The sequence below is a fragment of the Dipteris shenzhenensis genome, chromosome 7 (genome assembly GCF_047967505.1).
Source record: "Dipteris shenzhenensis isolate YYH24624 ecotype China chromosome 7, Dip_SZ_1.0, whole genome shotgun sequence".
NCBI classification, from domain to species: Eukaryota; Viridiplantae; Streptophyta; class Polypodiopsida; order Gleicheniales; family Dipteridaceae; genus Dipteris; species Dipteris shenzhenensis.
In genome coordinates, this window is record NC_141602.1 from 42,443,463 (window position 1) to 42,467,246 (window position 23,784).

General features: G+C 47.6%; 1 protein-coding gene across 1 annotated transcript in view; it reads left to right on the top strand.

Moving 5' to 3' along the window:
* LOC147900370 (vacuolar protein sorting-associated protein, putative (DUF1162)) overlaps nt 1-23,784 on the top strand; it is a 249,522-nt gene that overhangs the window by 124,086 nt on the left and 101,652 nt on the right. The window contains exons 16-18 of the mRNA XM_087376703.1: nt 377-536; nt 795-1,007; nt 8,140-8,241. Coding sequence (XP_087232829.1) covers nt 377-536; nt 795-1,007; nt 8,140-8,241 — 475 coding nt within the window. The remainder of the gene's footprint in view (nt 1-376; nt 537-794; nt 1,008-8,139; nt 8,242-23,784) is intronic.

Here is a 23,784-nt window from a genome sequence, read left to right on the forward strand (position 1 = left end):
TTTCTAGCTGGACATTCCTTGTAGCCACTTGTTCATGTAGATCATCCGGTCCCCCATCATTTCAACCTAGGTAGGGGGCTTCTTTACCTTCCCTCCAGGTCAAAACTTTGCTTATTCGCACCAGTTTGGGGGGTAATGCAAGAGGTCTCATTGTTCATAGCTGTATTTCTTCTCATGGTCTGGATTCCAGTCCTGACAGAGAGAGCAACAAGGTGAGCATTTAGATGTTTTAAGAGTACGTCAAATTTTTAGTACTCTTGTGGCTGCAGTCATCTTGTGACATCTTCAGCTAAATTTCTGAATAAAAACTGATTTAGTTACAGTCATCTTGTTGACCGTAACACTGATATTGTTTGTTGACAACCTCCTCCTTCAGATGTCCAAAAGAAGACATTGCTTCCATGAGTATCAAAGGTATTGAAGCCAGGCTCAAGGTGTGGCAGCAGTCAACAACTATTTTTTTAAATGTAAATGCACTAGAAGCAGCAGACCTCTGTGAAAAGAACTCGACTTTTCCTGTCATTCTGGGGAATCAGGTACTTATACATTCCCAGAATATGCATGATGTGGTCAATATATTACTAAATTCTGCTGTCACAATGGGCTAGATTACTGAAGACCAGGAAACCGCTGCCTTGAAGTGCATTTATATAACTTAAGAGAGGAAGAGAAAATGGACACTTATGGTGCTAGCTAGAGTTTCTGGAAAACTATCAAGCAGAATTACTTTCTCTCTGTTTTTGTTGTAGTCTTTTAAAGGTTTAAAGTTTGAATCATACGTGGGACGTTTTCAGGGGTCGATCTTGCCGGTCTTCTCTGAAGAAGGACATTCTCAGACCAGCTATGCAGAGGCTGCATCAGAAAGCAGGCAACAGCAAGAGCATTCAGTAGATCTTCTATCTGTTTCAGATGCTTGTGCTCATTCAGCGAAAAGCATTGGAGAGCCACTTGTGATGGTGGAATTAGAGCTGCTTTCTGATGACAAAGACTTCGACATGATAGTCAAGGTAACCCCTGGGCAGTTCTTCTCAGATGTCAAGTATTTTGGTGCATACTCTTTGGAAATCTTTACCAGTTGATGCCCATCGCAAATCCATGGACCACTTATCTAGAAGAAGTATTGAAGCGCTAAACGGTTTCCTTTACTTGTTTATTATTGTGTATACATCCAACCCCATGTCACGAATTTTATTGCTTCCTTGTCCATCACTTTGAAATATGTGAGGGTGAAAAGAGATCACAATTGGAAGAAGAGACTGAATGTTCTATAATATTGAGACCTCCTTATGTGGGAAGAATAAATGTCTCGCAAGCTACAGTATCTGTATTGCCATCTAGTCCATTCCATAAGAAATTCCTTATAGGCCTCCTGAGTTAATGCAATCCTTAGAGCTGCATTACTTTCTTGGGATTGAGGTGCTTTAAAATGAGAATGGCATCTTTATCTCATAGAGGTAGAGATTTTGAATGGAAGGCTGCCAACCAGCAGCAACGGCAATGGAAAGCTATCCAAGAAAGACTTGTCTCCATTGGTGACATCACAGAGTAGCTAAGGTTGATTGGCAGCCTCATCTCTCTCTCCAATACAAGACCTGACATCAGTTGTGCAGTTGGGTCACCGAGTTAGTTCTCATTGGAACCAAGAGAGAATCATTGGGTTGCTGCCATACGAGTTATTATTAGGTGTATGGCATTGGATACAGCTCAGAATACGCTCAGGGTTTATGTGACTCAGATTGGGTACCAGATCTTGACACCCAGAGGTCCACATCTAGGTATTGTTTTATGTTCGCATGTAGTTGTCTCATTACTAAGCAAGGTGAAACCTCCAGTCGCACTCCCTTTGATGGAGGAAAAGTATCCGGCTGCTTGCATTGTGACGTGCAAAGCATTATGGCTTCTTGTGCATCCTAGATTATACGGGTTTCGGGCAAGATGAGACGACCATCCTACATTGCGACGATAAGAGTTGCATAACCATTCCAAAGCACCCAATATTTCATGCTCAGTCAAATCTTCTTGAAATATAGTATCATTTGTTTGAGAAAACATCATTACCAAGGCATTAATCTGACCAAGGAGAATGCTTGAGCTATCTTTATGAAGGCACTCAGTCGTGAGACGAGCTTTTCGCACAGCAATAGTCCATAATGATATGATATAATTGTATTAAAGTCATTGCGATACTGATCATTGAGGGGTGGTATTGTAGGTCAATGCTTCACCCTCTATTGCCCTTCACTATAGCTCAGTTGTTCACATGTTGGGCCCCCGAATAAAAAACCATGAGAATGTTAGTTTAGGTGAAGGCTAGATGCATGTGCGTCATTTTGCAACTATCCATCATTAGGATGAGATGGACTGTGGCTGTCCCTATCATTCCCATTCATTGAAAAGGATGCAGATGTGGCACATAGCCGCCATGGGATGATGACGTGGCATTCTAGCCACAAAGGCATAACAAGAGGTACTGACGTTGCAATTGTATGGACCTATACAATGTTGATTTGGCATATGTTGCAGGCTGCCCATGTGGCAAACAGCCACACAGATTGTATGGCAATGACATGGCAGCAGGCTCTGCTGCTAGTGTGGCAGTTGAGTCGGATGTTGATGTGGCAGTCAGCCGCTGCTGACATGGCAATCCGCCACATGGCATTGGCTGAATGGTCGGCTGGATAGGCGGAATAGGTCTTTGTGCCTTGTCCATTGTATGGGCTGTACAAGGGTTGCACCTCCACTCTCCCCATCACATTCACGTGTGTCACTTCCCTTTCATCCCTTGAAAAGATCAAGAGTGTGCAGGTCACCTCTTGTGTCAAGAGTTGTGCAAGGAAGGCTCTTGATGTTTGAGTATAGGAGAGACCGGTTTCAAAAAATCATACTTGTTGTGGAGCTTCATTTCAGGCTGATTGGGCTGTATTTATACATATATACTCTCTCTTCTATTTTTCTCTCGTGCCTTGGTGAAAGATTGCTTCCACTATTTTGCAGTACATGCATGGCAAATTATCTCACAACCAAAGGGTGAATGCTAAGATGGGTCGTATTTAGTTGATACATGTAGAAGCCTTGGCATATGGTTGTCAGATAGCAATGAATTTAGGAGAGAGGAGCTCATGGCTGAAAATCACTAATATAGAGAATTTCGGAGGTGGTCACTTTTTGTTTAGGCAATACGCTGTCATATATAACAAGTGTTCTATATTGTCTTTGGACATGGCCATTGGGAGGTGTGCAAGTCATGTTAGAGAAGGAGGGCAAGCGCTGCCTTCTTATAGGTGTTCGGTAGCATGGAAGCTCTTATCTAAGGTTTGTAGGGAGCCGAGCTTTGCAGAAGCATGTGCAAATTGGATGCAAGCACCGCCTTCTTATAGGTGTCTGATAACATGGAAGCTCTTATCTAAGGTTTGGAAGGAGCCGAACTGTGCAGAAGTATGTGCAAATTGGATGGATGGTATATGATGAGAAGGAACTGCAAAGAGATAGAACTGTGGAAGCACTGACCTAGGAAGTGGAGTGTCACCCGAAAACGAGGTACTTGATGTTTCGAAGCCATGTCATCGACTCTGAAACTATGGTATGAGGGGATGCAGTAAACAAGGTGCTGGCCAAGGAAAATGGGGCTCTTCTCCACAAGGACTTGAGTGGTGTCGAGGGAGCTTAGTTGGAGAAGGAAGACTCCTCTCCCATAAATGGTAGCAGGGGGAAGAGAGAGTGCAACGAGCAGGCCACGATAGGGACAAATCCTTTTAGGGATCCCCCTTATGCATGGGGCAGATTGCCTCAGTAGATAAGCCAACACATCTGTATATCGTGATGTAGCATCTCTCTAAGGAGAAGTGCTTATCAAGGGAGGTTTCCATGCTAGTATCCTATAGGAGTACTGGCCCATCCTTCCTTCCATTGTAGTCACATTTGACAGTGTGTTGGAGACCCCGCCAGTATCAACAGCCTTGATCCTAGCAGGTGACAAGGTTCCCAAACTCAAGATGATCGTAGAGAGCCCATAGTCCCTTCCTAAGGAGTCTACCTTGAGACCCTTGAGGGCAAGAGTCTTATCAAAGGATTGATGTATTTGGATTACCAAGTCAGTGCCTTCATCAGATGGGTCATTTGGCACGGGCTTGCCCCAAGGGCCAGCGACAGGCTCCCCTTCATAGGCTACGGCCTCGAGTGGATAGAGCACTCCTAGGCCATAGCAATAAGAGTCCAGACCCCCTGCTGGAGCCTTCCAAGGGAGTACGGACTAGGGTGAGGAAAAAGAAGCCTAGACAGAAGTTTGCGAAGAACCTTAGGTGGCACACCGAATCACGGCAAAGTCGGCAACAGAACGGGTAGTAACTGCCCCGCCTAAAAGGGAGTGGCCAGATGGATTTCCCTTAGGACTTCCACAGATTCATGAGAGTAAGGTTTTCTTTGACCTCCCAACGGACCCACAAGAGGCCGAGGCCCGAGTTCTCAAGCTTCTGCACCATGATCACCCCCCCCCCCCCTTCCCTTCTGACACCCAACCTCCTCCTTAGCCTAAGCCTTCGAGCAAAGGCAAGGCTTTCTTTTGGGGTTTTCAAGCTCGCCTCTATGGGGAGGAGAAGTGGATGCCGGTTCTTTTTCGTTTTCATGATGAAGGACCAGATCTTCCATATGATTGAGGAGTGGTTGGGTCTCTAGAGCAGTTGTGGATTGCCCATGGAGTTTCTCGCCAAATAGGTGAGGACATGGCTTAGCATAGGCTGGAGGTTCAGCTTACGCCTATCACACACTGGTCGCTACAGTAGTGTGCTAGCCGGCTTGGGATAGAGGCTTCCTTCATGATCCATTGGGCCTTGAAGGTAGGTATTGAGCCTGTCATGCCACCAACGCATTGTCACGCAGACAAGGACTACCTCTCCCTACCCCTTGCTGAGTCAGAGAAATCCAAAGTTGTAGTTTAGGCTCCCACCCACAAGGGGTTGGAACATGCACGAGCTCCACGATCGTGCGCGGCAATAGCCATAGTAGATGATACTTCGTCGAGAGTGGCAGAGGGCTATGATAGGACATGCAATGGATTTTCTTTTGATTTAGGAGATATGTTTTCAGCATTTGATATTAGACGCTGTCACCACCTTCTTCCGGGAGGGACCTTGAGATTTGGTCCTCCACATTAGGTAGGATTAGAGGGGTCTGCATTTCAGTTTCTCAGTCAGTGGACTTGGAAGATGCACGAGGGTAGGCACTCTCTCATTTGAGGCGGACAGCAGGCATCGGGATGGCTGAGATTGATGCAATGATCCTTGAGGCATGGTGGGAGGGATTGTGCAGTGCCTCAGCCCACCCATTGGTACGGACAGTTCTTGGGGATAGGGGTTCCTTTTAGGATTCAATTTTTGTGCTATTCCCTTGGTTCTTACCGGTGCAGGCTCTACAGAGTAGACCCTGGGGGCCTTCTACAGCTTGAGAGAGTGACTTTGAGGCGGACGTGGGCGTGGATACGCTCGAGTGGCGGAGTCAAAGTAGTGGGCCGCTTGGCAAGGATGGACCATCGACCAGATCCAATCTTGGTGGGGCAGGATGAGACGAGGTAATGCCTTTGGTTATGGGAGTGCTGGCCTCTCGGAGATTCAGTGGGATCCGGTTAGCTTGTTTGGATAGGGCGCTCGGACAAGGTAGAGCAGGTGCCCTTTTTCTCCTATATGACTTTGATTGGGCGTCCTTTGCCACAGGATAGGGGAAATAGTGTCCAGCACCATTGGTTGGAACTTTTGGGTTGCCCGTTGTAGTTTTGTAATGGGAGACCATCAAGTTCCCCCGGCAGCCACCTTGTTCTCCATCTGCAGGATATTATCTACACCTTGCACACCTTTAGGGAGCATGGGACTCCAGGTTCTAGAGTGACCGCCCAAAGGTGGGAGCGTTTTCGCAAGGCTTGGCCTTTATGTCATTACAGCAAGAGGTATTTGCTGGTTGTATGGACCCCCACCCTAGCTGTTAGCCCCTGTTTTGAGGGATTCCCTAGGTAGTGAGCTGGGGTTCTCTGGAAAAAGGCTGTTTTTTCTAACAGCCAGCTGAGTGTTTTCTTTTCCACATACTTAGTGCCTTTTGGATCGCTGATTTGCATGGTTGATTTTCAAGTTTAATAGAAAGCTCTTTTCTCTGGAAAAAAAGGGGTTTCCTTAAAAATCTAGGAATGACAATACTTATTCCCTAGTGTTGAAACCTCCCTAGATAAGCACTTCTCCTTAGAGTGATATACATTGTATCAGGATATACAGATGTAGCTGGCTCATTCTACTCTTTTGATGTATGATTTTAAATGAGAGAAATTTCGTATCCTTAGAAAGAAAGATATATTAACGTCCATGGGAGGCCTCGCGGGCCTATGGGACAAGGTACACAGAAAAGCGAACTCATACAAGCCTCAGTGGGCTGAAGCAAAGGGCACGCTAGGAACCTTGCTGAGTACTAATCTATGCTTACAAAGTCATAATCATCAATAGAAATAGTCAACTGCAACTGCATAGTGGGCCAGATCAATCTATCCAATGTGCGATGGTCTCTCATTGGTGTAGGCACAGGTTGTTAATGAGCTGTCAATCCCTTATAGCTGTAAATTTTCTCTGGAAATTAGTGTGAGTAACCGAGACATACGGGAAGAATGTAGTCACAGCTGGTAGAACCTGCTATAGATATAAATGTGCCTTTCAAAAGGAGACTTGGACATGGCTATGTATACATGGTGTTTTTCTGGGCTTTCATACTGTAGATTGCTTTCTCTCTTTGCTGTCAAGATTTATGTAACCAAGGTATGTGTGTTATGCTTTTCTCGTACTTGGTCTCTTTCAGCAAAATATGAAATGGAGAAAGAAGGGTTGGAGCACTACAAATGGGTGCTTGAGTGATAGAGCCTTTAGCTAGAGTGACCCAAGTTTCACAAGGATGCCACTGAACCAATGAGGCCATTTCTACTCTTCTAGAACTGCCTTAGAATATACAGCTGAAATCCCCTAAAATCTGAGTAAGGAACATCTATCTAGTATTGTTTTTCTTGAAGAAGTAAAGTTTTGATTGAAGAGCCCTCTAACTTGAAAGTCTAGGACCTAATTATCCTAAAGGAAGTGTAAAATGTGTCTACTTTGGGTTCTACGGTCGAAACACAAAAATCTAAATAAATGTGAGCCTTTCTCTTTTTGTTTCTAAAACCACAGGCGAGAGCACAATTTTAACTCCTCCCAGCCAACCTCTGTAGAGCAAATCCATAATATTCCATACGTTGATTCTTCCGCGCTCACTACAAAGCCCATAAATCCCTAGATGCATCTACATGCCGCATGTCACAATCTTGAGACCTTTCCTCAATGCACCATTTACCCCTCTCTTGGAGTACATTTTAATCATTTGCCCCTAGGCATATTTCACAATTCAGTGCACCTAGGCCACTGACCTTAGATACATCTGGTCTGTGCCATTCACCCTCATCGATGACCTTCGCATTAAGTCCCTTTGATCGTATACATAAAGCACAATAGTAATTAGTTACAATTGTTGGTCCTCTAAAGGGAAAATGCTAATTGACCCTTCGAAGGTTATGCTACCTCAGCTTGAGCATAATAATGGTTCGACGATGTGCTCTGTAAATTATTTTGGTCATCTGTTGAAGGCCTTTCGAGTAGTATGCTATATATAGTTACTCGCCTTACTACCGATTGTGGAATCGAAGTCATAATTTAAGTACATGATCAGCATGGCTAAGTAAATTAAACAAGTTGATAACCAGGCCCACCTGAAAAGAGCATGCAAAGACTGACAAAGATGGCAGTAAAAGGGTGGGGCAGCTCTAAAGGGGACGCAGACAGCATGTTTGAAGGCATGTGTGAGAGTACTTTCATTGATCTAGAAGCTTTGCTCCTTGCCTAGGTGATTCTTCATCTCTAAGGTTATAGCTGTGAACAATGTGTTTGATTTCCAGCAAATGTTAATCAACTTTCCGAAGGATAATAAGTTCAAATAACTGGATTGAATCATTAGTGTAATATTTCGTGGTGGTTATAGTTCTTATGAATTTTTAAAACCTTGTCTCTCTTTTTTTAAAAGGGTTCCTAATCTGATTCAAATGTGCCCTATCTTTTTACTGGGATGGTTGTTTGGGTTGGTCTTCAGATCAGAACACAACCATTGGAGTTTGTTTACAGTCCCAAACTTATGAAGCGCATGGGTATCTTCATCAGTCGCCCAGCTTCTCTTCAGACACTCAAGGAGCTGGTAAGGGATTTTCTCTGCTTTCTTACTGCAATATTTTTAAACATTGTGTATTCCATCTTGCATTATCTATAGCATTGCCTGCTTGAAATCATAATTTTTTGCACAACCGCTGTTCTTTTCAGGATTGATGTACTGTAAAAGTTTTCTAGCATTATAGATAGCTAAAATTACGGTTTTTGGTGGAAAGATTGTATGTCTTTGAATTGGCTAAAATGCGGATTTTTACTCGATGGTTTGAGGAGATTTAAAGGCTAGATAAATTATCTGTTGCCTCTTCATTAGCAGTAGTTTTCACATGCTTGAAACTGGAACTATATGATTTGATTTCAAGCTGTTCAACCACCTTCCAGGTCTGTCTTCCTTCCGTCCAAAGTTGCCCTGTTTGATAGGAGTAGATGTCAACTAGATCATGCTCAGCATGTAAGTCCCCTGTATGCCTACTAGGATTTAGTACAGGCCAGCACATTGTCAGACACGGGTGGACATTGTCTTCCTTGTCTGATATATTACTGATCTTCAAGTGTCCAGCTAGTTTTGCTTCCACTTTTGTGCATTCATGCATGGTGCTGGTATTAGAGACAAGCTTGTTAAATGGAAACGAGCTGACGGTGACACTACCAAGAATTGGGGATTTCAGAACAGACTCCAAGAAAGCTCTCGTAGCACTCATCAATCATAAATGCCTTTCCAAGAGAGCCAAATAGTTACTAAAGTGAACATGTGTTTGTTGCATAAGAGAGGGGATCTACAGACCAGCAAAAGTGGGCAGAAATTCCACATGATTTCCAATGAAGTGGCTGCTATTCGTGCACAGGAACAACTTTTTAAGAGTTCCAGCAAAGTCGGAGACGCTGTGCCACTTAAGTGACCTGTTTTGTGGTCAGATTTGCAGCCAACAAAGGGTTGGAGGATGTCCTCACAGGTAGCTTCCCATTCCCGATTTCAACCAGGTATCTTCCCAAATCTTGAGGAGTCCAACTACCCTTTGTGGAAAAGTCAGGGCCAAAAGCCTCATGACTTCATGACGTTGTGGAAGGTCACAAAAGACACATACCTGAAGCCCATAGCTACCCTGGCTGGTATGAGTGTCACCTCCCCAGGCTAAGCTTTCATTGAAGCATGTGACAAGGAGGTGCAGATGCATATGAAGTCCTTATTAGACAACTAAATATGATGCCATGCAATTGATTCAGTTAGCCTCAAGCGCTCATGATGCAGGGATCATTTCTAAGGATTGCTACGTGACCGACAATTTCAATGAAGATCTCACATTCTATCACTTGATGTTTTCTCTAAAGGTGACTAAGGGACATGAGCAGTAATATGAGATTGGTTGGCTTCCATAGGCGAGAACCTAGACACAAATTTTGAACACCTATCAAGGATTGGACAGTGACTATTGGTTATATATTAAATCTGATCATTGAGTAATTGCATTGAGTTAGAATCTGCTGACCTGTCAATTCACAGTCAAGGGCATATGATCATAGAACCAAGCCTCCAAAGGTACAGCTAGCAAACTCACCTCCCAGCCATAGGTGTAGGTTGAACCACGCTGGGCTTAAGATCTGACCATTGAGGAATACAATGAAGGAATCCTCTGAAATGTAGGATGTGGACATTGAAAACTTGCAGAAGAAGTTTGGGGGCCGTAAAGTAATGGATACTGATGCATTCGTGCATGTTATGCGTACCTCATTGGAAGAGAAATGAACAAATGGAAATCTGAAATGCGCATACAGATGGGGATCCAAATTGGTAAGATGCGAGAGGAGATTACTCGTATGGTTGATGCCAAGACCTACCACTACACATTAATGATAAAGGAACTAGAAGTTCAGGTTGCCAAACTCAAGGAAGAACATGAGTTGCTGAGGGCTCGCAATCCACTTGAAGATGGGGAGATTCAACCACCCTTAATGAGGAGATGAGTATACTCAAAGACGGAGGATGAAAAGCGCAAGAAAGAGATGGATGCCCTACGAATGATAAGACAAGGGAAACATGATGAGATCTCCAAGCAATTAGAGCAAGATCATCAGATGATGCACATGTGACAGGATATGGGAGACACATGCTCGATATGGGAGTTATACACGACTTGATTATATATAATGGCCTCCACAGATGGCCGTTATCCAGAGGGATTACTTGCTTCCCACATGGAGGCGTTAGTAGCACAGTGGATTATCTGTGGGGCTCCTCAGTTTTTGTGTCGCGGGCACATGATTTCATGGTTTTTGTGATGCGGGTACATGATTTTGTAGTTTCATTGCTTGCTGACTTGATGGTACAGATACGGCTTTATGCTGATGACATAGGGTCTCCAGAAACACCTCGAGGCCCTAGAGGTGTTTTGCAGGGAGAGGGACCTAACAATCAACCTTGGCAAGACCAAGGTTATGATTTTCAACATCTTCATTCGTAGAGATTGTGCAGTCCTACACATACCTCAGAGCAGTTTTCTCGGGTCCATTCTTTGGGATGGTCCAAGCAGCCAGAGCACGACTCACATGTGGCCAGGTAGCTCTAGATCGGCTAGAGCGACAATGCTTTCAAGACTTTATGTACATTCACGCTAGTGCTTTTGGAGAAGGAATCTATCCTCCTGACTCTTGTGAACTGAACTGCACTTCAAGAGGGGATTCTTGTGTGTTCTTAGATCTTAGAATTTCTCAATCTACCATAGGATTAGAGGTTGATATATACGATAAACATGAACAACCTGAATATAGTGATTTACACATTATAAAAATGCCTCACATTGACTCAAAACATTTCTGATTTGGCAAAATATGGAGTCATTTCTTCCCAATTCCATAGATTTTCCCGCCTTTGTACAACCAAGGAATCTTTTATCACTCAATGTAGTAATTTGATCACTTTACTATTACACAAGAGGTATAATCCAATGAAAATAATGAAAAAAGTATGCACAATCTTAGATATGAAGTCTTTTCTCTTTGTAGGAAACGATACATAAGTGTAAAGGTCCATTTAGCTTTTAATGTTTTAATTAAGAGTGAGAGAGAGAGAGAGAGAGAGAGAGAGAGAGAAAGAAAGAAAGAAAGAAATTTTATTAAAGGTCCACGGAAGGCCATACATGGCCTATGGGACACAAAATCATCCGAAAGGAAAATACATCATCAACGATGCGCCAACTAGGTGGCCTCATCGTAATACAACTAAGATGCCAAAAATGGCTACAAAAATCCTAGATACAAAACGAAATGAAATAGAGTACCAAAAATGCCTAGATACAAAATGTAAAATATGAAATATGAGGAACATCGTCTTCCCTAAGGGGTCTGTGATCCAAAGAAATGATGGAAGTCATGGCCATCGACCATGCCTCCTGCCATGAGTGTGAAGATCTGGGCAAGTGTCAAGTGGGCTGCTGGCAGTGCCAAGTCTCCATGGAGCAATCTCCTCCGAAAATCTACCATCATCCTCCGTCGTCTAGAAATAAAGCGACGGGTACGGCCTCTGTGTAAGATCATCCTGCGGTGCTGCCGGATCATGTCATATGTACATCCTCGGGGTGGAACCATCGGTGCTCTCTGGCAAGATGGGCTATCTCTGTGCTCATGGTCCTGCGCCTCGTCCTGCTCCTCATGAATAACCAGGTCTCTGGCAGGGATGCGACGGTGCTCTCTGAGGAATCTCTCTCTGTATCTGGTGATCTCCCTGATGAACAACGCTAAGCAATACTGATCCTCATACTCCATAATCCGAGAGAGAGGTCCAAATCCGTGCCCAAATAAACAGTGAAATCTGCCACGGATCTCATAATATAAAGGGCATCTGCAAACAAAGTGCTCCTCAATCTCCACCTCCCCCATAGTGCAACAAGGGCATATCCTAGTCTCTCGCCTGGGTCTATGTCCGGTAGCTGTACGACGCATCCTGCCGGCCTCAACGTCTAATCTGTGGGAAGATACCCTGAGCTGGCCCAAGGCAATCCTGAGTGAGTGCGACATATGAACGCCGATATATCCTGGGGATATGATGAAGCCATCCTCTGAAATCCTGAGAAAATGGTCACGATATGTGGCCATCTTCGTAGGAAGCTCCGTGGGATGAACCCAAGTGCGAAACGTGTGTAGCTGCAACTCATGTCAAGTGAGAGGGAGGCGAGGGGCATCTATGCTGTATCGAAATGGTGGCAGCCTATCCATATCCAAGCCTAGCGAGGTGAGCCATGTGGAGAGTGTGTGGTACCAACAAAAAGTATGACCTCTCTCCGCTAACATCTGCGAGGATGTCAGTGCTAGCCACGGTAATCGTGCTCTGCCTGCTGTTGAGTCTCCGAGCGCCCTGATCCTATGCAAGTATGTAACTGACTGAAATGCTGCATCTAGCGCTAGGGGTGTAGCTCCGAACTCTGCGAACGTAATCTGATGCGGTACCGTGGGCTTCGCTCTGATCAATCTGGAGAACATGATGATCTGTAACCTCTCTACTCGTCTCCAATCTGCAACACTGAGATCTCCTGCCCAAAAGGGGCTAGCATACATGGCTGCAGGTCTCACCAGCGTATCGAAAAGTAAGGACTTCGTGTCGGGATGCTGAAAATGTGACTGTGCACACTGCCTCTCGAGAAGAGCCAAGGCGGCATACCCTCTACTGATCCTATCTCGTGCTGCATGCGTCATGGTGAAGACTGGACCTCTAAATGTGGCACCCAAATATGTATACTCCCTGACTAGCTCCACCTCCTGCCCATCAAATGTGAAAGAGAACTCGCCTCTCCTATAAACCTGGTATGACGTGTTGAAGACCATGACTTTGGTCTTCCCAAGGTTTACAGACAACCCTCTGTCCTGACAAAAGCTGTGGAGTGCATGGAGATGTGCCTGTAAACCCTGCTGGGAGGAAGAAATAAGAACCACGTCATCTGCATAGAGGAGAATCGGTATCGTGGATCCTGCCAGTAAAGAACCTGTACCACCCATCGTCTGTATGTACATCTCTAACTCATCGATATAGAGACCAAAGAGTGTCGGAGACAAAGGACACCCCTGCTTCAGCCCTATCGTACTGCGTACTTCCACCGACAGCCCCGCCCGTGTCCTGACTCTACCTGTGATTCTCTCATACAAGGCCATGATCGCCCATTGAATCTCCCCACTGAATCCCAAGTCACGAAGTCGCTGGAAGAGTCTGAAACGCGGCACAGTGTCAAATGCCTTTCTGAAGTCCACGAAGCAACAATAGAGCCGTTGCTTACGTGACTTCGCCTCCTCAATCAAAGCCCTGAGTGTGAAGATATGATCTAGAGTCGAGTGCTCTGCATGAAATCCTGCCTGCCCTCTAGCTCTCATGCATGTCGCCTCGGCATGGTCATTTATATGTCCTTCTAGAATGGTCGCATAAATCTTGGCCATGACATGGCCAATCATAATGGTCCTGTAGTTCGACGCCTCCAAAGGATCCCCCGACTTGTGTATGGGTACTATAGTATTTTCTAGCCAACTAGGTGGAAGACCTGTACAAATGGACTCGTTAAAAAGACGGGAGAGGACTGTAGCTAAGGCATGAATCCCATGGATTACATACTCCGCTTGCAATCCATCATGGTCCTTAGCTCTCCCAGTCTTCAAACAATGAGCTGCTGCTCGGACACTATTGGATGAGAATAAGGCAGAGGAGGTGGGTCTAGGCACGTGGGATAAGTCGATCTGTGGCTGGTCTGGAATATCATATAAAGTGGAAGTATAGGCAAGCCAAACCTACGGGTCTGTAAGAGGAGTTTGAGATTTCAAGCGAAGGAATTTCTTCCAAAATTCCTTGGAATCACAGCTGAAAAGTAAACTTCTCAGCTCCTCCTCATTCCGGGCTAGAAATTGGCGCTTTTTGCGTCGCACCAAACGCTTGTAACTCTTCTTGGTCTCAATGAGGAGGGGAGACTTCTCCTGTGTCTCAAGGCGAAGCTTCCTGCGGAGTTCTTTACACTCCTCATCATACCATCCATTACAAGGCACAAGACCGACTGGTGGAGGACCGGATGTGTGGCAAGTGACGGGGAAGGACTTGTGGGCTGCCGAGATGATGGAGGTATGTACAAGGTCCCACCGATCCTGTGTGGAGGGTAGGGCATCGAGAAGGTGCGGACGGAGAAGACTACTCAGGTGCTGGCTATAAATATCATCGAACTGGTGGTCAAAATGAACCTCATAGTATGGTTGACGCTCATGATGTCTAGAAGGGGGGGCATGAGGAATCTGGGTAAGAATAAAGTGCAAACGTGCATGATCGGCTGAAGGCATAAAAGGGTCGACTGTGAGGTTATGTACAAAAGGGATTAAAGTCGGGGGACCCAAGACGTAATCAATGACGCTCGTACCACCACCCGCGAAGGGAAAACATGTGGCTGTGGATGAATGCGGCCACTGTCGAAGTCCATTATAAATGACCATGCCATGCGATGAGAGAAGCTCCAATAGGCGATGTCCCTGATCTGTCACCTCTACCCCTCTATCTGAAGATAAGCGTGGAAAACTCTCATCTGGGGCAGCTGGAACTAAGACTGGATCCTCAGCAAAGTCCAAAATCTCTGCCTGTCTGTCTGATGTCCTCGCGTTGAAGTGTCCTAAAAGGATGACCTCTCCGCGGCGTGAGTACTCCAATACATCGGCTGACAAATCCTCAAAAGGTGACTGTCCTGGTCCATCTGAGGCATAACGAGACTGTCTCGGGGGAAAGTAGCATACTGCAATAAACAAGTCTCTCAGGGGGGGTCTCCTGATCCGTACCCAAAGATATCTGGCCCGATGGTCTCTCCTCACGACTGTGAGTATCGATCTGAGATGCTCTCTATAAAGAACTGCCACACCGCCAGATCCTCTGACTCCTTCTGATCGTCTAGTCTGTTGTCGAAAGACAGACTCCCAGGCATACCCTGTCACCTGCGGCAAGCCTCTCTCTGGGCTCTCATGGGTCTCTGTAAAGAAGACGATGTCCTGATCAAAAAAGGCCTCTCGTAAGTTGCCAGGCTGAGCTGTGAGGGAACCATGACAGTTCCAAACTGCGAAACTCAAGCTATCTGGCAGGCTACGTGTCCCATAGGCCTCGTGTCGTCAACTGTGGGCTCCAGCCGGTCTAGATCGCATAGCTCCTATCAAAAGTCTGCCCTCTCTGATCACGGCCCACTTGCCCTCACGACGGGCAACATCCCTCTGTGCAATGAGACGTCTATGCTCCTCCCACTGAAGAGCTGTAAGGTCCTCATCCATGTGAATCTATGGATGGTCCCTCAATCTGGATCTCCTCCGTAATACTGCGAGACGGGCCTCAGCATCTCTGAATCTGATGATAAGTGGCTGGTGCCGTGCTGGATCCCGGCCCACTCGATATGCAGCTACTATGCCATGATCCTGAACTCCGAGTGTCCCAGATATGAAATCTGTCGCCTGATCCATGGCTGATCTCGTATCTGATCGCTCAACTCCGCGGATGCGGATGTTGAGGGCCTTCTGAGCTCGCCGCTGACTCTCGGCAATAGTCTCAGAGACTGTGGTCTGCTGGGCTTGTGGGGCTCTACGCACAACGTCCACCCACTCTGAGGTCTTCTGTATCTCTGTCTGCAGTGTGGCCAACCTCTTCTCAACTGCTGCACTAGCTCGAGGAGCTACATGCAGCTGCTGGAGGCGATCATCGCATGCCACAACATGCTCCTGAATGCGTGCCTCCAGTTGCACTATGCGCTCAGCATGTGTGCGTAACTGGATGTCCCGATCAATATCTCTGGTATGAAGCTGGCGAATATGGGAGTCCTGATCAGATCTATGACTCTCAACTGTCAATAGCTGAGCAGTCAGTGTGTGTATCTGTGCTGTGAGAGACTGAATCGCAGCGCCCTGAAGTCTGCAAGTCTCCATGCGCTGCATAACTAAATCTCTCAAGCGCAGATTATCTGCCAGGACTGCTTCCGCTGTGGAGGGTGAAGGGGAGAGGGGGTACAAGGATGAGGGGGTAAGAGGGTAAGAAGGCGAGTAAAGGAGGGGTGCAGAAAATGGAGGTCCTGAAGAGAGAGATCCGGTAGGAGGAAGTAGGGAGTCAGGGACCGAAGAAGAGCCTACACTAGGGGAGGAAGGGGCTGAAAGGGAGGGTCGGTGGGAAGAGGTGGTTAGAAGCTGGGTAGGGACTAGGGGAGGGGAAGAAGAGGAGGGAAGAGGCTGGGTAGGGAATAGGGAAGGGGAGGAAGAGGAAGGAAGAGGATGGGTAGGGACTAGGGGAGGGGAGGAATAAGCAAGGGAGGAATGAACGGGAGCAAGAGGAGGAGGTGAAGCTGAAGGAGGGGGAGGAGGAGGATTGAGTAGAGGAGGTGGGTAGGAAAGGGTTGGGATTGAGGCAAGGGAGGTAACCGGAAGTGATGGGGGAGATGGAAGTAAAGGAGATGGGGTAGGAGCCACAGGAGGATTGAGTAAAGTAGGTGGGTAGGAAAGGGTTGGGGTGGAGACAAGGGAGGTCGTTGGAGGTGGTGGGGAAGGAGATAAGGGTAAAGAAGAACTTGCCTCTTCAGCTCTTGTACTGCTGCCTATGCTTTTATCTTTCTCTACTTTTGCTCCTTGGAGGGCCATGGTGGAGCTCCTTGTTTGTGGCATCTCCTTAGTCCTGGAAGTGCTGAATTCTCTGCTCAAAACTGCCTCTGAGGGCCATGGTGGAGCTCCTTGTTTGCCAGCTGAATTCTCTGCTCAAAACTGCCTCTTTTTGCCCCTTTTTACTCTCTGGAAACTGTTTCCTGCACTTTAAGGACACTTGCTGTAGGGCTATTCACACCCGGGGGGGGGAGTTTAAAACTTTCCTTAAACCCCCTTCCCCTCCAACAGCCAGGATTTGGCCCTTCCACGAGGGTGTGCTGAGAGAGAGGGTGCGGGCTGAGAGGGAGGGTGCGGTGCGGGCGGGCTGGGGGAGGTGCGGGCTGAGAGGGAGGGTGCGGGCTGGGAGAGAGAGGGCTTATGGGCTGGGAGGGGGAGGGCTTACGGGCTGAGAGGGAGGGTGCGGGCGGGCTGGGGGAGAGGGCTTACGGGCTGAGAGGGAGGGTGCGGGCTGGGAGAGAGAGGGCTTACGGGCTGGGAGGGGGAGGGGGAGAGGGCTTACGGGCTGAGAGGGAGGGTGCGGGCTGGGAGAGAGAGAGAGAGAGAGAGAGAGAGAGAGAGAGAGAGAAAGAAAGTTTATTAAAGTCTTCGGAAGACCGATGGGTCTATGAGACTGTGAAAAACCTGATACAATGAGCTGTGGTAGTGGAGCTACTAAACGAGCATCCACACCAATGCAGGATGCAAAAAAATGCAAAATGGCAGTTCTAAGTCCTAAGTATAACATAGTCATATCTCGACTATATATATCAATCTCAGCATCATCATCGGCATCATCATAACCATCATCATCATCATCATCAGCAGCAGCAAGACATCAGGATGGATGAGGCCGTGGACGTGGAGACATGAGGTCAGCAATAGAACACTGTCGCCCCCTCAAGGGTGCAGTCCCGGTACGTCTCCTGGTCGTAGCTTTGCCTCTAACCAAGGCCACTGTGACCCCTGTCGGTTGGGCTCTGACCCGAAACAAGGAGGGGATGTCCTTAAGTATGATCTATGAGTCAACCCTCTGTCTGAGTTGTCAGGTCACAGGCTCTGGGTCACAGTCATGTTGAGGTCTTGCCTCGTGGGGGTCTATGTGATCTGGCTGAAAGAACTCCGTGATAGAGCTCTGAGAGGTCGTGCTCGGAGTATCCTATCGTGGTGTCTGAGCACCTCATGAATGAAACTAGCCAAACATCGTTGGTTTGGGTAGGAGAGGAAACGGGCCAAAACCCCATAACTATCTCTGAAGAGGCAGTAGAAACGCCCTCGGATCTCATAGTAAATAGGACACCTAAAGATAAAATGCTCCTCTGTCTCAACCTCCTGCTTGTCACACAGTGTGCATATGCGCCTCTCCCTAGGTAACCGCTCTGCTTTGCCGCTCTAGATACGAAGTCTGTGTAACGAGACCTGGAATTGCCCAAGGGAGATCCTCAACGAGTGGGGTAGGTGAATCTGCGTGTATCCAGGTGGATCAATGAAACCCTCCACTGTGATATGTAAGAAATGATCTTTGTAGAAGCCCAGCTTCATTGGAAGATCACTTGGGCCCAAACAAGTCCGGAATGTGTGTAGCTGTAGTGGATCCTCACCACAGATAACATGGTTGACCTCGTGTGATAGGAGGGGAGAGAAAGGAGCATTCATGCTGTACTGAAAATGAGGTAGTCTGTCCATGTGGATCCCTAGTCCTACAAATCATCTCTCTGTGCATGCATACCAGCACCTCTAATCTCCCCTTGCTACAAGTGCCATAGAAGAGGACAGTGCTAGTCATGGTATCCTGCTACGCCTGGATGTGTAATCCCCATACTCCCTGACTCGGTACAGATACGTAATGACCTGAAACGCAGCATCTAGTTGTAATGGGGGTGACCCAAACTCCGCCCGAATGATCTGGTTAGGGACGGATGGCTTACCACGGATCACATCCGTGATCACATGAGAACCTGTAGCCGCTCCACCCTAGCCCACTCTGTATACGACAAGTCTGGCCCCGAGCTAGACTACCATACATCCCTGCTGGGCGGACTAAGGAGTCAAAAAGCAACCCTTTGGTCCGTGGATCTTGAAAGTGAGAGCGGAAGCACTGTCTCTCTAGTGTAGCCAATGAAGCATATCATCTGCTCAAGCGCGCCATCATCGCGGGTCTCATGGTGAAGATGGGTCCGAAAAAGATGACCCCCAAATAAGTGTATGATGAAACTACCTCAATAGGGGACCCATCAAATGCGAAATGCTCATCGCGCATGACGGCTCGAGATGTATTGAAGATCATAACCTTGGTTTTACCCAAGTTGACCTTCAAATCATGAGACTCACAAAAGAGCTGTAGTGCGTCAAGGTGTCTCTGGAGCCCCTCTGCTGAGGAAGACAAGAGAGCCACGTCATCTGCGTAAAGTAATATCCGGATCAGCATGCCGTGAGAGAGCAACCTACCCCACCCTGTGTTTGCATCACTGTCTCAAGCTCGTCGATGTAGAGGCCAAACAAGGTAGGTGATAATGGGCACCCTTGTTTGACCCCGATAGTTCTCATGATCTCGTCTGTCCATCCACATCCTGTCCGGACTCTACCTATAACTCACTCATAAAGTGCCATGATAGCCCAAATGATCTTTAGGTCGTAACCCAGATCCTATAGGCGTCATATCAGGCGGGCTCTTGGAACGGTGTCAAATGCCTTGCAGAAATCCACAAAGCAACTGTAAACCCTCTGCTTCCGTGCCCTCGTCTCCTCGATGATACATCTGAGCACGAGAATGTGGTCCATGGTCCCATGATCCCGCCTGAAACCGGCCTGTCCCGTTGCTCTGAGTCCTCGACACTTCGCAAATCTGCTGACCTCAGAATCAAGTACTGATGCATAAATCTTGGACATGACATGTCCAATCATAATGGTCTTGTAGTTCTCTGGGTTCATGGGATCCCCTGCCTTGTGGATGGGTGAGATAGTGTTGATGGTCCAGGTGCGTGGAAACCCCAAGCAAACAGCTTCATTAAATAGCTTGGCTAAGATCGGGACTAGGAGGTTAATCCCATATGCAATGAACTCAGTGCATAGTCCCTCATGATCCTTCGCTCGGCCATTATGACGTTTCATTACGGCATCCTTTACCCCCCCCTCCCTAGTGGAGAGGGTGCAGGATGTGGGGTGTGGCATATGCGATAGGTTAGGGGCTGGCTGATTTGGGATATCACAGAGCGTGCGTGCATAATCAGACCACACTTGAGTGTCAGTGAGTGGTGGAGGGGACCGTCCCTCTAGAAATCTCCGCCAGAAGTCCTTAGAGTTGTTACTGAGCAGAATGTTCAGTAGCTCCTCCTCGTTCCGACGCACGAAGTCAAGTTTCTTCTTGCGTACCAGACGACGGTACTCGCATAGCATCTTTGGTTCGCTTGAAAGGCTGTCTTTTGTTTCAAATCTGAGCTAATGGCATAAAGCCTTACACTCATCATCGTACTAGCTATTACAGGGTACGGTCCCAGGTGGTGGTGGGCGGGTGGAGCGAGTGACTAGGGCAACACGGTTCCCTGGTTTTGACCATAAGGTACCATTACAGTTCCAAATGGTACAGGATAGGGTCTCGGATGTCTGGGTCTCATAGACCTGGCCTCCCTATGCGGGAGGAGAGGTGGGTGCCCGACAGGGTTCTGTAAGGAATCGTCCATCTTGTACTATTGCCCACTTCTCCTTGTGGGCTTGATCGGGCTTGATCCCGCTGCTGCAACGAAAAACGCCTCTGCTCAACCTGTAGTGGAGTGAGGTCCTTGTCCATGGAGATCGCTGGCTGGTCTTGTAAGGCTGACCTACGACGTAAAGCTGAAGGTCGTGCCTGGGCGTCATGGAACCATATGATAAGGGGCTGCTCTCGGTTGGGGTCCCTCCCTACCCGCCATGCTCTCTCAATCCTGTGCTCAGTCGCCCCTAGGGTAGTGGTCATGAAGGCCTACACATCTGCCATTGGGGTAGCCTCAGTGCGGGGAATCCCACGTACTCTGATGTTGAGAGCCTTGCTGACTCTGTGCTGCTACTCCAGGAGGGTAGCCGAAATGGTTACGCTTGCAGGTTCCCGTTTGGCTACGTCGACCCATCTGGACGTCTCCTCGATGGTAGATTGCATGCTCACAATCTGTGCCTCCACAACTGGGGTGCTCCCTGGGACTGTACGTATAGCAGTGACCTCCTGTCGGAGCTGTGAGATCTCCTGTCTGGGCCACTGAATAAGATCAGCTTGGACTCGGATAGCCTGAGACTGCTCCTGTATGAGTCGTGCCTACTCCTGGGTGAAGCGTGTCTGCTCCTATGCAAAGCTTCCTCTCGCGCTCTCGAATGCTCTGGACCTCCATTAGCAAGTACTCCCAAGCTTCTGATGGGTTAGCTCGTCCGTGCTCTAACGAAAGCTGAAAGGACTGTGGCCTGAAAGTGTGAGGAAGAGACTGGAGGCTGGGTGATGACCGGGTGAGATGGGTGCGTTATGGGAATGATAGTGGCCTCAAGGAGGCGATCCCAACAGGGAGTGTAAGCGTGGGCTGATTGAGAGGCAGAGGGGAGAGAAAGGTCGAGTAGTGCGGAACAATGTATGACTCCTCCAAAGTAGGTGTCATAATCGGAGAGAGAACTGTAGCGGGAGAAGAAGGGGGAGATGGAGGAGATGGTGTCAGTGACAACCCCTCTATCCTAGGGGAGGGTGGGGCAATCGATGTCATGGGTAGGGGTATATCAGAGCCAGTAGCTGTAACTGTAGAGGCTGTGGGTGGAAGTGGAGCTGAAAGTGGAGGTGGAGTTGGAGTTGGAGCTAGAGCTAGAGCTAATGCTGAGGCTGAAGCTGAGGCTAGCGCTGAGGCTGAGTATGAGGATGTTGCTGAGACCGAAGCTGAGATTGAAGCTGAAGCTGTGGCTGAGAAGCTGAGGCAAAAGTGGGTCCCGCCTTTGCTTTGCTGTCCAGTCCGAGTCCACTGTGGTTGTAGCGTGTGTTCGCATCTTCGAGTTTCAGCTGTCTGTTTTTTGTCTTTGTTGTCATCTTTCTTGGCGGCTTTATCCGTATCCTTGCCACCTTTTCCCATTTCGTTTGATTGACCCATGTTCGCTGCACGTCTTAGTGCAGGAGCGGGAGTGGGAGTGGGAGCATGAGCTCTTTCCCCATGATGGGAGGTACCCCCAGGGGGCTGAAAAGAGGCGGGGAGCGGGAGAGCTCAGTGGAGGTAGCAGAAACTATCTTTTTCCTGTTCTTCTTGATGTTCTTGATTTTCTTGATTTTCTGCAGGTTAGGGACAGATGTTGAGGTGCTGTGGGGGGGCTGTTTGCCAAGAGAGGCAGCCAATCAGCTGCTGTTGGTGTCACCACAAGAGAGAGCAGCCAATAGGTTGCTGTGTGAGAGAGTCGGGGCAGCTCAGTCCTGCTAGGGGCTGTAGAGGGTGTCGGGGGACTGCAGGGTGGTTAAGGTAAGCTAGGCTAGGCTAGGTGGGCGAGGGGGGGCTGTAGGTAGGCACGACAATGTAGGGGGCTGTAGGTAGGCTGAGGGCAGGCGGATGAGCTAGGAGAGGTGTCGCAACAGGGGGGGAGTGGCTGGAAAGCAAGCGGGGGTGGCTGAGGGGTAGCGGGGGTAGCTGAGGGGTGGCGAGGGGGTTGCTGAGGGGTGGCGGGGGGGCTGTAGGTAGGCTGATAGCAGGCGGGGGGCCTAGCAGGGGAGGGGGAGTGGCTGGAGAGTAGGCGGGGGTGGCTGAGGGGTAGCGGTGGCGGGGGGCTGGCTGAGGGGTGGCGGTTGGCTGGAGAGAGAGAGGGGAGGAGGCGGAGCAGGAGGGGAGGAGGCGGAGCAGCAGGGAGGCGGGGCAGCAGAGGTGGAAGGGGGGAGAGAGAGAGAGAGAGAGAGCGTTATTCCAGTTTTTTGGAAGATTTTGTTTCTTGACTTGCTTGTTTATTTTGGCATAGTCACCTGCTTCCTTTCTTCTTTATTTCTTGTTTTCTTTCTCTTTTGTTTATTTGACGTACTTTAGTAAGCACTGGGTTTGCCCAAGAGACTCCGTGGGTCTTTAGAAACCCAGTATAGCTGCTTATGCTTGGGCAACTATGACGATATAAGTGTTGCTTTGCTTGCTAAGTATGTCTTCCTTTTGTTTTTCATAAAAGTTTTTGTTTACCTCTTTTTTCTTCTCTTTCTTTTTCTCTTTTATTTTTTGTGTAGATTTTTTATCTTTAGAACAACAAAAAATCTAAATTTGTATGATTGGACTTATTCTAGTCTTACAAAGGTATACATTTTCAAGACCCCCATATGAAGGCTCTTTGATACACTCGTGAGACCGGTAGCCATGTATGCAACGCCTTGGGGGGGTGACCTTTCAGTGACAGACTGGAAGAGATTTGAGAGATTGCAAGTGGCTATGGGTAAGCGCTCGGTTCCCCATTGGATTATACAAGCAGAGTTCGCCTTGATGCCTCTCCATATTGATGCTATCTTTAGACAGTGACATATATTCACAGGGTTTGGACTCTACCTAGATGGAGGTTGCCGAGATTGGTACTAGAGTGAACACGGTCTTTGTTTTTTAGGTACTATTTGTGAGATTATTTTTAGGTACCATTTATTTGCATATAAAACACAGAATCCAAAGCAAAAAAACATTGGTTGTATGGTCTAAGGAACAATGCTTTAAAACACATGTAAATCCTAAAAATAAATACCAACTTTTTCTAAAATTTCCACGTCTTTTTGGAAAGGACACATTTTAGTCATGCTTTTTGCCACATTTCCAATCTTTTGGTTGGCATCACCATGCATATCAGCCACCAAAGATACCTTTTCATATCCTGCCTATTGCCTACTATCATTGTAACAACTTGCTTGAAAGGAGGGCCGCCACCGAGGGAGGTGGGATCAAGGGGAGGAGGGAGGTCAAAGAAATCATGGAAGGTTCAATGGAGATGGTGCAAGGAGGGGTGGCACGCTTTGTAG